The 14,676-nt window shown below is 38.0% G+C and overlaps 1 protein-coding gene across 2 annotated transcripts in view; it reads left to right on the forward strand.

Moving 5' to 3' along the window:
- RNF112 (ring finger protein 112) overlaps positions 1–14,676 on the forward strand; it is a 28,658-nt gene that overhangs the window by 8,936 nt on the left and 5,046 nt on the right. Inside the window, exons 1-7 of one of the 2 annotated variants that reach the window (XM_074208571.1) lie at positions 811–1,085; positions 11,165–11,233; positions 12,176–12,208; positions 12,919–13,177; positions 13,391–13,606; positions 13,819–13,953; positions 14,211–14,315. In XM_074208571.1, the coding sequence (XP_074064672.1) occupies positions 12,195–12,208; positions 12,919–13,177; positions 13,391–13,606; positions 13,819–13,953; positions 14,211–14,315 (729 nt within the window). In that variant the 5' untranslated portion in view covers positions 811–1,085; positions 11,165–11,233; positions 12,176–12,194. Of the gene's footprint in view, positions 1–810; positions 1,086–11,164; positions 11,234–12,175; positions 12,209–12,918; positions 13,178–13,390; positions 13,607–13,818; positions 13,954–14,210; positions 14,316–14,676 lie in introns of those variants that run through there. The other variant, XM_074208569.1, reaches the window with a different exon arrangement.

A 14,676-nucleotide genomic window follows, 5' to 3' on the forward strand; every position in this document is an offset into this window, starting at 1 on the left:
GTGTTTGAAACTTGTAAGGTCTGTGTAAATGTCAGTTAATACCCTTATCATTATCATCCAAACCAGAAAGGGAGAGTTGAACACCTATAAAGAATCTGGTACAAAAATGCCTTCAATGGGAGCAGAACCAAAGGTACATATACACATTAACATTGTGTGTTGATCAACCTTGATGGATGCAGCTCCTCTTAGAAGTTCAGAGTGCTGGGATAACCCTAGGAGACAGGCTATGGATAATGCTATCCTCATCCAGAGGAAGAAACACAAAACAAAACAAAACCAAAAAAACCTCTGCAGAATCTAAATACATTCACTTTTAAATAATTTCTCTTATGTATTTCTTTCCTATCTCATGGTTTTCTTTCTTTTCCTTAATCCCACCTAATTCCTTATTTCAAAAATGACTAATTTGTAAACATGTTAAACACAAATGTGTATGTACAGTGTTCAGCTGACTGTTCACTGCTGAGGGGAAGGGGGTGGGAAAGGAGGGAAATTATGTAACTTAAAAATAAGCATATGCATGCGGATGAATGTTGAAAAACTTTCATAACATGTAATTAAAAATAAAATAAAATAACAGTTGAAAAAATACCTTCAATGCAACAGGGACAGGAATAGGGAACATAGGGAGAGAAAATAATAGTAATAGTTAAACTTTCTAGTGTTTACTATGTTTAAAGCACTGTGCTATTATGATGATGATGATGATGATGATGATGTCATTTTGTCCTCACAACAAGCCTGTAATGTAGGTGCTATTATTATCACCATTTTACAGATGAGGAACCTGAGTCAGACAGCAATTAAATGATTAACCCTAAGTTTCTGAGACCAAATTTGAACTCAGTCTTCCCTGACTTCAAGCCTAGCTCTCTCTGCACTGCATCACCTAGCTGTCCCTGAAGACATTTAAAAGTACAAATAGAGCTGGTCAGGAAATAACCACTAGAAAGACAAACTTTAGCTTTAAAGTGTAGATTGTAAGGGGCTGACTAAAAGGAAAGACATCACTATGTGAGAGGCATCGATCAAAGTCTAGGCAAGAAGAAGATGGGAGGGGCAGTGGAATCGATTCCATACAGGTCAGTTAAAGATTGCTGCTGTCAGTCATATCCAACTCCTCATGATCCCATTCGAAGTTTTCTTGGCAAATATACTGGAATGGTTTGTCATTTCCTTCTCCAGCTCATTTTACATATGAGGAAACTGAGACAAAGAAGGTTAAGTGACTTGTCCAGGGTTACATAGTAAGCGTCTGAGACCTGATTTGAACTCAAGTTTCTTCCTTGGACTTCAAGCCCAGTGCTCTATATATTGTGGCACTCAACTGACTTTAGCAAAAGATTACTAGAGTTGACCACATCCCTTCTCTTTCACCTTCACCACTTTCACACATGTTTACAAATGTTATCTTATTATGTTAAAAAAAAAGACTATAAGGGGATGTCAACCACAAATATGAACTGACCCAGGAAACAACAGTTTAGGGTAGCAAGATGGATTACAAAGCAGAATTTAGTAAGACCTTGCTTACAAGAAACAGGCTTGAAAAAAAGGATTTGCATAGAGTTAAAAATAAAAGGTTAGAATAGAATCAAATATGCTTCAGGTAAACTCTAAAGGCAAAAATCCTAATCAGAATCTCAGACAAGGCAACAGTGAAAAAAATTATTAAAAGTGATCAATAGAGAAAGCATGTTATATATAAAACAATTAACTAATAGTAATAATTGACAGGTATACACTGAATGTACCCTAGGCAATAAAATATTAATACTTAAAACATATAGCCAATGGGATAGTATCTAAGTCTCTAAAAGAAAAGTTAATGAAAGAAAGATTCAGCAAAATTATGACTAGAAGGATGCATAATGTTTCTGAGATCTAGACAAATTTAACTAAAAAAAGAAATTAGAAAGACATTAATGTGCATACTCTTTGATCCAGCAATACCCTTACTGGGTCTATACCCTGAAGAGATCATGAAAAAGGGTTAAAAACATCACAAAAATATTCATAGCAGCTCTGTGATAGCAAAGAATTGGAAATTGAGTGAATGTCCATCAATTGAGAAATGGTTGAACAAATTGTGGTATATGTACATTATTAAATATATTATTCTATTAGAAATCAGGGGGGATGGGAATTCAGAGAAGCCTGGAAGGATCTGCATGAACTGATGTTAAACAAGATGAGCAGAATCAGAACATTATATACCATAACAGCAACATGGGGTTGATTATCAGTCTTAATGGATTTGCTCATTTCATCAGTACAGCAATCAGGGACAATTTGGGGGTATCTGCAATGAAGAATACCATCTCCATTGAGATTAAACCAAGGTCACACAGCTAGTAAGTTTTGAACAAGGACCTCTAATTTAAAAACAAAACCAAATGTTATCTTATTATGTAATTTTGCTATCTCTTATATTTTATTTTTTTTCTTAAGGATATGATTTGTCTCTCATATTCAGTTTGGATCAATGTGTATATAGCATGGAAACAATGTAAAGGCTGCTTTCTGTGGGGGAAAGGGAGGGAAGGGAGATTAGGGGGAAAATTGTAAAATTCAAAAATAAATGTTTTAAAAATAAAAAAAATTTAAAAAAGGGATTAAGAACTGAATGGAACTTTAGAAAAATTAGAACTAAAAGAGCCAAGATGATGGAGTAACAGGAACTCACTCAAACTCTTCCAAATTCCTCTCCAAACTGATTTAAAATAATGCCTCAAACTGAATTCTGGAATGGTAGAACCAACAAAAGGATGAATTGAAACAATTTTCCAGCCTAAACAACTTGAGAGGTTGGCAGGAAAGCTCTGTCTCACCAGGGTGGTGGCAGTCCCTGGCTGGCCTTGGAGGCAGTTGTATCAGTGAGGGAGCAGCTGTGGGAGCTCTTAGCCTACAAACCATAGTATGGTCTGACCATGTGGTCAGAAGAGAACCCTTTCCTAGCACTGCGTGCAGGAACCTGTTGCATTATTTATACTCAGTTTAGCGGTATGATCCCAGGGCCAAAAGGAACTAGCACTTGCCTAGAGGAGCACCAGCCCTGGTCACATTTCTAGAACAGAGAGGAATATTTCTGGGCACTCAAAAAGAACCAGAGCTCTTGTCTTAAGTCTAGACTTAGAGAGGAGCACTATTACTTGCCTGAACTGCATTTACAGGACTAGAAGGAGTAAGAACTTTCATGGCCACGGGGGAGCAGGGGTCTTGGTTGTGGTTCTGGGGCTTAGAGGAGGACCAGAGCATCAGGCAGGAGAGCAATGACTACAACTCCCTATCTTACAACATAACACCTTGAAAGAACTGAAAACTTTCAGACCCGCAAAACTAGCTCTGAAAACAGCAACATAAAAATACTTGAAACTTATAATAGTTCCCTTTCCACCCCAGGAAAGAGCTGAACTTTTAACATGAACTACTAAATGGGGAAAAAGTAAACACATTTCTCAGCAGTGCACGAAAAGTATAACAAAAATTGACTATGTGATAGAGGATTAAAGACCTAAGAAACAAATACAGAAAAACAGAAATAGATCATTTCATGACCACAATGAAATAAAAAGTATAATCAATAGAGACTATTTGAAGAAAGGATTCAAATTTAAATGTGGACTAAACAATGTAAGTCTACAGAATGGTTAAGTTAACAAATCATAGAAACAAAAAATAACAAGTCAAATTTTTAGAACTCAGGCAAAGGAGTTCTTGAGGGAAAATGTATATCATCAAACAGTTTAGTCAACAAAAGAAAGAAAAGAATAATGAATTGAGCACACAATTTAAAAAAAATCTAACAAATCAAAAAATTTCTCAATATAAAAGTAAAACAATTTTAAAATCAAAGGAGAGATTAACAAAATTCAAAGTTTAAAAAAATTGAACTGATGGTAAAACCAAAATCTGGTTTTTGAGTTAATCTGATTTTTATAGAGAGGAAAAAACCTACTACAAATACAAAAATGAAAAGGAGGAATTCACAAGTGAAGAGAAAATAAAGGAAATTATTATAAACTATTTTGCCCAATTATTTACCAACAATATCAAATGATATCAAATGACATGAACACATTTAGAAAAATGGAAAATACATTTACAAAAGAAGAGATAACCAATATCAGGGAGAAAAAATTAAATAAATCATAATTGAATTCTCAAAGTCAGGGAAAACCTAGTACCAAATGAATTTACAAGTTAATGTTATCTAATACTCAAAAAAATTAATTCATTGTAATTAAATTAACTCTTCTAGAACAATATTGGCTCGATCTACCCCCATTGCCCCCCCTTTCCCTCCCCCTGTCCCCTTGTTCCTATCCCATTTCTCTCCTTTTCCCCCCCTAGGGTTAAGATAGTTTTCTCTGTGAGCCATTTCTGATGAGAATGAAGGCTCACTCATCTCCCCCACCTTCCCCTAAGAATTGAGAATTTCTTTCTGATATGCTATTAACTTGAACCCTTATTCAAATATGTTTCCCTCAGACTTCCTAGGGGCTTTCTGGTTAGCTAAGGGCTTAAATGTCCTTGGAGTCTTTATCATCTAAGGTCATCCTGGGAACCTGGTCAGAAACTAAAATCATAATATAAGAACTGAGCCTAAAAGAATATAAGTTAACAAAAGATATACTATAAGGAAATAGAAGTTCAAGGGGGATAAACCTAGAAGAAGGAAGTAATTTCATAACAATTATGCAAGGACCTCAGAAGAAAAAATATCTTGACCACAACTGAAAGAAATTAAGTAGAAAGTTTTAAAAATTAAATTGAAATGAAATGAAAACCAGAAAGAAAAAATCAAAAGGAAAACAGAAAACATAATTCATTTTCAATGAACTCCTTGTGGGGCAAAAGAATAAAACATAGAACTCAATGACTATGTCAAACAACTGGGGGAAAACCAACCTGTAAGATATTATCAAAAGCAACTGACCTAGAAAAAAGAAATACCAGACTACTTGAAATTCATGACACATACTACATTTTATCAGGAAATCATAAAAGAAAACTTCATAATTAAATTAGAACCAGAGGGTAAAATGAAACTAAAAGGAATACACAGGTAACCTCTTGAAAGAGAACTTAGATTGAAAATATCAAAGAATACCATAGACAAAATTCATAGTTGACAATTCAATGGAAATAATACTGCCACAAGTGGGTCAAAGGACTATGTCCAATTTTACATAAAGTTTTTGCTCTTATTTTTAAAGTGAGAGAAAAAGAACAAAAAATTATACTTCAGTCTGTGTTCAGATAACATCAGCTCTATCTTTGAGATGGATCACATTCTTTATCATAAGTCCACTAGAGAAGATGCTTCAATAATTTTTCCCACAGTTGCTATTGCTAACTGTATTTCTCTTCATCTGTTCCTCCCACTCCCATCTATTCTATTCTCTCTCCTTTCACTTTGTCTCTTTTCAAAAGTGTGTTGTGGGCAACCAGGTGGCACAGTAGTCAAAGCACTGGCCCTGGAGCCAGGAGGACCTGAATTCAAATCTGGCCCCAGACACCCAACAATCACCCAACCCTCTGACTCCAGGCAAACCACCCAACCCTATCACCTTGCAAAAAAAAAAAAAAAAAGAAAAGGTGCTTATCTAACTACCCTATCCTATGATTTTCCTTCTCTTCTATCACCTATACCTCCTTTTCTCCCCCCACCCCCACCATCCCCTTTCTCCCATCCCTTTTCTCTCCTTTGTCCTCCAGGATAAGATTGATTTCTATACCCTATTGAGTGTGTATGTTAATTTCCTCTTTTCAGATGAGAGTGAAGGCTCACTCATTCCCCCTTCCTCCCCTTCTACTCCATTGCAGAAGCTTTTTCTTGACTTTTTCATGTGAAATATCTTAGCCCATTCTACCTCTCCTTTCCCCTTCTCCTAGTACAATCCTTTTTCTCCCACTGACTCTATCTTTATAATATTCCTCATATTCAGCTTTCTGCTGTGCCTTGTTCATATATGCTCCTTCTAAATGTTCTAATAAATGAGAAGATTCATATGAGTTATCAATATCATTTTCCCATGCAGCAATACAAACAGTTCAGCATCATTAAATTCCTCATAATTTTGCTCTTCTCTTCCACTCTCTTTATGCTTCACCTGAGTCCATACTTGGAGCTCAAACTTTTTGTTCAGCTCTGGTCATTTCAACAGGAACATTTGAAATTCCCCTATTTCACTGAATGTCCATCTTTTCCCCTGAAAGACGATGTTCAGTTTTTCTGGGTAGTTAATTCTAGGTTGTAATCCAAGCTCTTTTGCCTTCCAGAATATTATATTCCAAGCCCTACAAACCTTTACTGTAGATGCTACTAAATCCTGTGTAATCCTGACTGTAGCACCACACTATTTGAATTGTTTCTTTCTGTTTGCTTGTAATGTTTTCTCAATTCTACTTTTTAAGGCATTCTTCTCTTCATTGAACTTTTTGGACTGCTTTTTCCATTTGACCTAAACGGATTTTTAACATGTTGTTTTCTTTGGTATTTTTTTTGTATCTCCTTCACCAAGCTACTAACTTGGTTTCATGATTTTCCTTCATTGCTCTCCTTTCTCTTCTCAATTTTTCCTTTATTTCCCTTACTTGATTTTCGATCTCTTTTTTGAGCTCTGCTATAGCCTGAGACCAATTCTTATTTTTTCTTGGAAGCTTTGGTTAGAGAAGCTTTGACTTTGTCATCTTCTTAGTCTCATCTTCCATGGGACCAAAGTAATTTCCATGGTCAGATTCTTTTTCTTATGTGGTTTACTTATTTCTCCGGTCTTTGACCTGGTTTTAACAACTTCCCAAGCTTTTGAGTGTTTGGAGGTTACCTTTCCAGGAACCTCCATTTCTTCAAAGTCTTATGAGAGACTCTGACTGCTTTCCTGGTCTGTGTTTTGGTCTGTGGATGGCCACAGGCACTCAGCTCTGCCCTGGAGTTGTGAGGAGGATCCCTGTCCAGTATGGCAGTATGGAGGCCTAGACTGCAACTTAGATCTGTGCTTGGGCAGAGCAACAGGGTCCTATCCCAGGAACAGTAGAGAGACCTCAACAATCTCCCCCACCCCTAACAGGGTTGAGAGCTCTAAAAGCAGCTGCCCAGTAGTTCTCTGCTAGGTGACTCCACAGGCCTGCTTGCAGTTCCCTGTGGGGACTGCACTGAGGGCTGTGGTATCCTGGACTTCATCACTCTGGTGTGGCAGGTTTCCTGCTGACCTTTCCAGTTGTCCTTGATGATCCCTGGGTTGAGAGGTCTGGAAGCTGCTCCTGCTACCACAGGGACCCAGGTGAGCAGTGGACTGTTCCTGGAAGGCTAGAACTCATTAGCTCTGGTGCAGTATGGCCCTGGCTGCACTGTGCTCCTTCTAGTCCCAGTGAAACAAACCCTGTCTGCAGATCTTCCAAGTTATCTTGGGCCAGAAAATTGTTTCACGTGTCTTTCTTTGGGTTCTGCCTCTCTAGAATTTGGTTAGAGTCATAATTTTAGGGTATTTGGAACATTCTGGAGGAGAGCTTCTTGGAATTCCTGCCTCCATGCCACCATCTTGGCTTCACCCTCTTCTTCCTCTTATATATGAGAAATTCCTTCTTTTATATAAGAAAATTTGCCCCATTCTACCTTCCCCTCCCCCCTTCTCCCAGTGCATCCCTCTTTTTCACTCCATGTTCTTTTTTTTTTTGGAGATCATTCCAGCATAATTGATCCATACCCAATCCCTCTGTCTATGCAGATGCTTTTTAATTGTCTCAATGACAAAGTTCTTTGGAACTTTCCCCATATAGGAATTTAAACAGTTTAACTTCATTGAATCTCTTATGCTGACTTATGTTGATTTTTTATGCTTGAGTCTTGTGTTTGAATATCAGACTTTCAGGATTGTCCAAAAGTCCTCTTTTTCATTCAATATCTATTCTTCCCCCTGATGGATTATGTTCAGTTTGTTGGGTAGGTAATTCTTGGCTGTAATTCTAGCTTCTTTGTCTTCTGGAATATTCTATTCCAAATCTTCCATTCCTTTAATGTGGAAGCTGCTAAATCTTCTGTTATCCTGACTGTGGCTCCATAATATTTGGATGACTTCTTTCTAGTTGCTTGCATTATTTTCTCATTGACTTGGGAACTTTGGGATTTGTCTATAATATTATTGGGAGTTTTGATTTTAGGAGGAAACTTTTATAAGTCATTTAGTGGATTCTTTCATTTCAGTTTTACTCTTTGGACCCAAGATATTGGGGGCAGTTTTCTTTGATAATTTGTTGAAACTTGATGTCTAATCTCTTTTTTTGTGTCCAATTTTCAGTAATTCAATAATTCTCAAATTATCTTTTCTTGACCTATTTCCAAGGTAAGTTATTTTTTCCAGTGAAAGATTTATTTCACATTTTCTTCTATTGATTTTGTTTTTTATTGTTATTTCTTGAAGTCACATGGAGTCATTAGCTTTTACTTTTCCAATTCTAATGTTTAGAGAATTGTTTTCTCAGTGAGTTTTTGTGCTTCTTTTCCCATTTGACCAATTCTGCTATTTAAGGAATTCTTTTCTTCAGTGAATTTTTATACCTCATTTATCATTAGATTAATTCACTTTTTTTTAAGATGATAGTTTCTTCAGTATTTTTTGTTGCTTCTTTTACCAAACTGTTAATTCATATTCCCTAGTTTTCTTATATTACTCCAATTTCTTTTCTCAATTTTTCTTTACTACTCTTATCTCTCTAATTTTTCCAAGAATTCTTACTCACCCAGAGTAACTATGAGCATTTTACTTTGAGGCTGATTGTAGCTTTTTCACTGTTGTCTTCTCCTAAGCTTATGTCTTGGTCTTCCTTGCTACCATGTTTATGGTCAAGTTTTTATGTTTATTTTTATTATTTTTGTTATTTGTTCATTTACTTGGCCTATTTCTTGACTTTGATCTTTATGTTAAAGTTGATTCTGCTCACCTTGGGGTAGGAAGTACTGTACCAAGATTCAGGCTTTTTTTTTTTTTTGTGTGCTGCCAGTTCTGGAGATCTACACATTTTTGGTGTTTCTATGGTGGTGTTATTTTGGGAGAGGTGTGGTCACTGCTCTCTGGTTTTTACTTAGGATGGTCTCCTGCTCCCTACTAGTACTAATGCTATTCTTGGGTCTACAACTATGATCCATAACTATCATGGAAAATGAGATGGACAACAGAATTGTCAATCAGCATCCAGTGCTAACAAATGGTCCCCTATACTTTCTTACTGACCAATTATTCCACCTCTTTACCATCGCTGGGTTGAGAGCTCTGGAAGCTGCTATTACTCCAAGGCCTTCCATAGCTATTGTTTCCATTCTGTGGACCTATGATACTGGGTGTTAACAGATTTTTCTGGTGGACCTCCTAAGTTGTGTTACACTGGGAAAATGTCTCCCTCTGACCTGTAGTTGGTTTTGGAGCTCCATAATTTGATTCAAGGCATTATTTTAAAGTTGTTTGGAGGCAAAGTTTGGAGAGTTCACTGGACCCTGACCTGTTCTTTATCATCTCTGTATCTTTTGTTTTTTTTAGGCTTTTGCAAGGCAAATGGGGTTAAGTGGCTTGCCCAAGACCACACAGCTAGGTAATTGTTAAGTGTCTGAGGCCAGATTTGAACTCAGGTACTCCTGGCTCCAGGACCAGTGCTCTACACACTGCGCCACCTAGCCGCCCTGTATCTGTTTTTAATACAGCTTAATGACAGCTTAAAACTCCACTCAGATTTTGGAAATACCCTGTATAGGTTCCATGTTAAAATATTAACCTTCTAAAAGAATGTGATCTTTCTAGACTATGAAGTTCCTCAACTAGAACCATGTTACTAGGAAGAGGCATGCAAATGCTTATCTTGTACAAGTGGAATTTTATCTTAATCTCACCAGTGTTATAAACAAATTATAACCATTAACAGAAGGAAGAAGTTTTTCTCCACTATATCTTTATCCAAAAAAGTATTTATTCAATATCTACTTAAAAAAATAAAGCAAGGGCAAGCAACAAAAAGAGAATCATTTTGCCTCTTTCCTTGTACCTATTCCAAAATGGAAAGGGCAGGGGGCAATCTCTCCATGAATGTCTTCCCCGCACTTGGACAGTAGGAGTCTTTTAGGAGAGTAGGACCAACACTCTTAACTGTGGAGTTGCTATGATGAGCTGGCCCAAGGAACTCAGTACAGTAACCTGTCCATCAGACACAAGGCTGCTGCATCAGGTGAGGAGGGGGGAGAGTGTGAGAGAGTGTGAGAGAAAAGACAATGGGATCTTGATGTTTTCTGGAGGTATGAATTGCTTTGACCATATGTGATCTCTGTATTTGTGCCTCTATGTGATCAGTTTTCTCATTGATACTGCGTTCATTTTGGGGAGAGAAGTTCCCAAGTTTATGGAGGGAATATTTTATTCATGTACCATTTCATAAATACCTTTGTTTTAAGCTAATTGTGTTCTCTGGCAGACTATTTAGGGTAAACATATTCATGGGACACATGAGCTATTATTTTAGGTATGTGGTACCACTGAGCACTTTGAACCCTGGGGAACCAAACCACAAACCATTAAGGAAATAACCTAGAGAGAAAATTATGAATATTTGTTTTTACTTCCTCAGCTAATTGTGAACCCTTTTGAGGTTGGGCTCAGGTTTTATTTCTTTCTTTCTCTCTAGAGCTCCTAGCAAACAATCTTGAACATCACAAATATCAAAGTATAAAGCATTTGGACATAGTCAGGAGGAACCTGGGCTGGGAACCTCCCTCCTTATTAACTGCATAATTATGGTCAAGACTTTTCTTCTCTCTGAACCTCAGACTCTCATCTGTAGAATGGGAATGATACTACTTGTATTTTACAGAAGTTTGTGAGAATCAAATGCGATAACATATGTTAAATGTTTTGCAAATCTTAGCAATTAGTTTCTTACTGCAAATTAAATTGAATTTCTTACTGCAAATTGAATAAGTGAAGTAATTTTCTGTATTTTCACTTTCTTAACCATGTTTGTTTTTCCACTTTTTCTTTTCTTGTTCAAGGATCCTTTCCTCCATTCTGTTTGTTTGGTTTCCCTATCTTTTTGACTATCACTCTTTTCTTTCCATTTCCTGGTTAAAGACTCCTCCTCCAATACAGCCTAAAGTAGTTTCATTTTCCTCTTTGAACAGAAGCTGATAGAATTCCGAAGTGAGAACCTCCTCTATTCCTTTCCCAGTGCAGGTACTCCCTCAAAGCAGGTAAACATATTCCCTTTTTCTCTGGTCTTCCCCCGTCTCTCCCTGATTCTCCCTGGTTTCATCCCTACCCTTAAGCCCTCCTCCCTCTAGTTACTTCTGAGAACAGCACTTGTTTATCCTGTTGATTTGGGGCCTGACAAATAAGACCTTGTGCTTTAAGGGAGAGAAAGGGTCTGAGGGAGGAGAGTGGAATGGGAACTGGATATGTACAGTGGTCTGGGAGGGGAAGGGCCTAAGTGGGGAAAAATAGTTAAAAAGAAAACCAGTGCTAGGGTGAAGACAGTGGGAAGTGTAACAGCCAGAAGCTGAGTAGGTGCATCACTGGGATTTGGACAGAATAACGCTGGGGAAGATAGTGAGAGGGGAAAAGTGATAGAATTGAGCAGACAAGTGGGAAAGAATGGGGTCTGGGGCTGAGGAGAGGACTGTGAAGGGGAAGGGAACAAACATTTATTAAGCGCCATCTTTGTGCCTGATAGTGTTCTAACTACTTTACAATTTGAAGTAGATATTATTGTTATCCAAAATGTTATATATAAAATAAATGTATATATACTATTATATATATACACTATAATCATATATCATATATCATCATTTTATAATTGAGAAAACTGAGGCAGACAGACATTAGGGTCATATATAACTAGTAAGTGAAGCTGGATTTGAACTTCATTGATTTCAGGCTTGGCACTCTTATCTACTGCAGTAATAGATATCTAGCTGGCCAGGAGAAAGTGGATGGTAAAGAGAGTTGATGGTAAAGAGGAGAAGCAAGATGAATGAGATAGGAATAAAAGGAAGACAGGAGAAAGGGGGAAGGAATGAGGCTGAGGGGAAAACAAGTGGATAGGAAAAGAGTAGAGGAGTGTGGGGTCTAGCCAAGGTCCAGCACTAATTGTTCCCTCATATCTCTTTCACTTTTTATTTCATTTTCTCAAGGACATACAAATCCTTCTTGATGGAAAACAAAAAGTAAGTAGAAATAATGGTTAATATCCAAGCTTGAGCCCAGGTTGAAGGATTTGGGTTGTTTAGCTTGGAGAAGTCTAGACTTAGGATGAATATGATTATCTTGTAATATCAGAAAGGATATTATCAGATAGAATTTTGTTCTTTGTTACCTCATACAGAGGGCAAAATTACTACCAGTCAGTGAAATTTACAGAAAGGCAGAGATTTCAACTCTATATAAAAGGAACTTTTGAAAAATTAGTGCCATCTATCAAGAAAATTATCTGGGGGTGGCTAGGTGGTGCAGTAGATAAAGCACTGGCCCTGGAATCAGGAGTACCTGGGTTCAAATCTGGTCTCAGACATTTAATAATTACCTAGCTGTGTGGCCTTGGGCAAGCCACTTAACCCCATTTGCCTTGCAAAAAAACCCTAAAAAAAAATTATCTGCTTTAACCCAAGAATTCCTTATCACTGGAAGTATTCAAGCAGTGAAACTAGAGGACAGTCCTGCACTGGGTAACAAGTTGGACTGTAAAATCTATGATATCATTCTGGGATCCAACAGAATAAGAATTCCCCTCCTTCATTTCTTTAGCAGTCTCTCCTTCCCACACTTATCCACAGAGAAACTAATGCACAAAGATGTATTGCAAAGAGAAATTATATATCAAAATACTTACATTTGATCCCCATTTCTTTCACCCTCCCCTTTTTTTTTTGCAAATGAGGACTTCAATTGACACATTGGAATTACTGAAACCTGACCTTACCTGCTCCATCTGCTTGGAGTTGTTCCAGGATCCTGTCTCTCTTGAATGTGGTCACAACTTCTGTGCTCAGTGTATCACCTGTCACTGGGACTCAGGTGTTGCCCGGTCCCAAACACCTTGTTGCCCTGAGTGCCGGAGAAGTTGTGATAAAAAGCAGTTAGTTCCAGATACTCGACTCCGGGGTATATTGGAGAATATGGACTTCCTTCAGCAAAAAGCAAGTTCAAATCCTGGATTACCATAGTACCCAGTGTATATTAGATAATAAATAGCATTTTGCATGATTCAGAAGATTGTGAATTTTGGGTTAAATCTAGAAAAATTAGGGTGAAAGATGGGGAATTCCTTCATTATCCTTCATAGAGTGGGTACTCCAGTATCATATCCAAGAAGATTAAGAAGTTCACAATCTTTTTCCTTTTCTTCTCAGGAGTCCTATGATGGTTGCAGTGCAGAGGCAAAGCCTCTGGAGTTGGTTCAAACTAATTCCAACACAGATTTCAGTCTCTGTCTAAATGTTCTGAATCAATGTCTGAATCACCCACAAGCCAAGAACAATCCAGTCTGTTTCATCTCTGTCATGGGGGAACAGAGGACAGGAAAGTCTTTCTTTCTCAACTATCTAATCCGAGGAATGCGGGGTCTGGTGAGACCTGGGTTGGGATTCCAAGGTCTAGACAGGTGGAGGGGAGGGAAGGAAGAAGAAAAATAAGCAGAGACATAAAGTTTGTGGAGGGAACTCAGGCTTAGGAGTCCCAGACCTGAATTTTAAGAGAGTAAATAAATTCTAAAGGAGAGAGATTTCATATAGATGATATCTGGATCCTGGGGAGAAATGATTAATTCTACTTTCTTTAGGCATCCAAGGACCCCCAATGGATGATAAGAGAAAGAGATCTGCAGGGGTTCCAGTTTGCACCAGGAGACAAAAGCATCACCAAGGGTATCTGGATATGGAGTCAGCCATTTATTCTGGAGAAGAATAAGAAGAAGGTGAGAGTACAGAACAGGGGAGGTAGATAGGGAGACTGGAAAGTGGGAGGCAAAAAACAGAGACAAGGGGTAGACAGTAGAAAAGAGAAAGGGGGGTTTAGGGATGGGGAAAGAAAAAGAGAGAGGAGCAGAGAGAAACTCAGAGAAATCAGGAAGGTGAAAGGGTGGAAGAACTGAGGGAAGAAGGGACAGAAAGAGGAGAGGGTCAAAGGGGAAACTCTGACCTCATGTGCTGGCTTTCCCCCTCTCCCCTCCAGGTGGCTGTATTTCTGGTGGACACAGAAGGGGCCATAAGTCTGGAACAGGACAAAGAAACAAACGCCAAGCTTGTGGCCCTCAGCATGCTGCTCAGTTCTCATCAGGTGATAGCCTGGGACCCAAGTGTTTTCCTGGGGTCTTTCTCTCTGACACAGCTTCCTTTCCCCTTTATTGCAGGATTTCTAGGTAGATATGGATTATAACTCAAGAGGAATAACACATATACATGCATACATACATACACACACACACATATTAAAACAAAGAGAAATAGGGAAAATACCTTGCATCTGGGGGCGGCTAGGTGGCACAGTGGATAGAGCACTGGCCCTGGAGTCAGGAGCACCTGAGTTCAAATCTAGCCTCAGACTATAATTACCTAGCTGTGTGGCCTTGGGCAAGCCACTTAACCCTATTGCCTTGCAAAAAAAAAAAAAATACCTTGCATCATCTTTTTAAAAAAAG

The sequence above is a fragment of the Macrotis lagotis genome, chromosome X (genome assembly GCF_037893015.1).
Source record: "Macrotis lagotis isolate mMagLag1 chromosome X, bilby.v1.9.chrom.fasta, whole genome shotgun sequence".
In the NCBI taxonomy this organism is placed as follows: domain Eukaryota; kingdom Metazoa; phylum Chordata; class Mammalia; order Peramelemorphia; family Peramelidae; genus Macrotis; species Macrotis lagotis.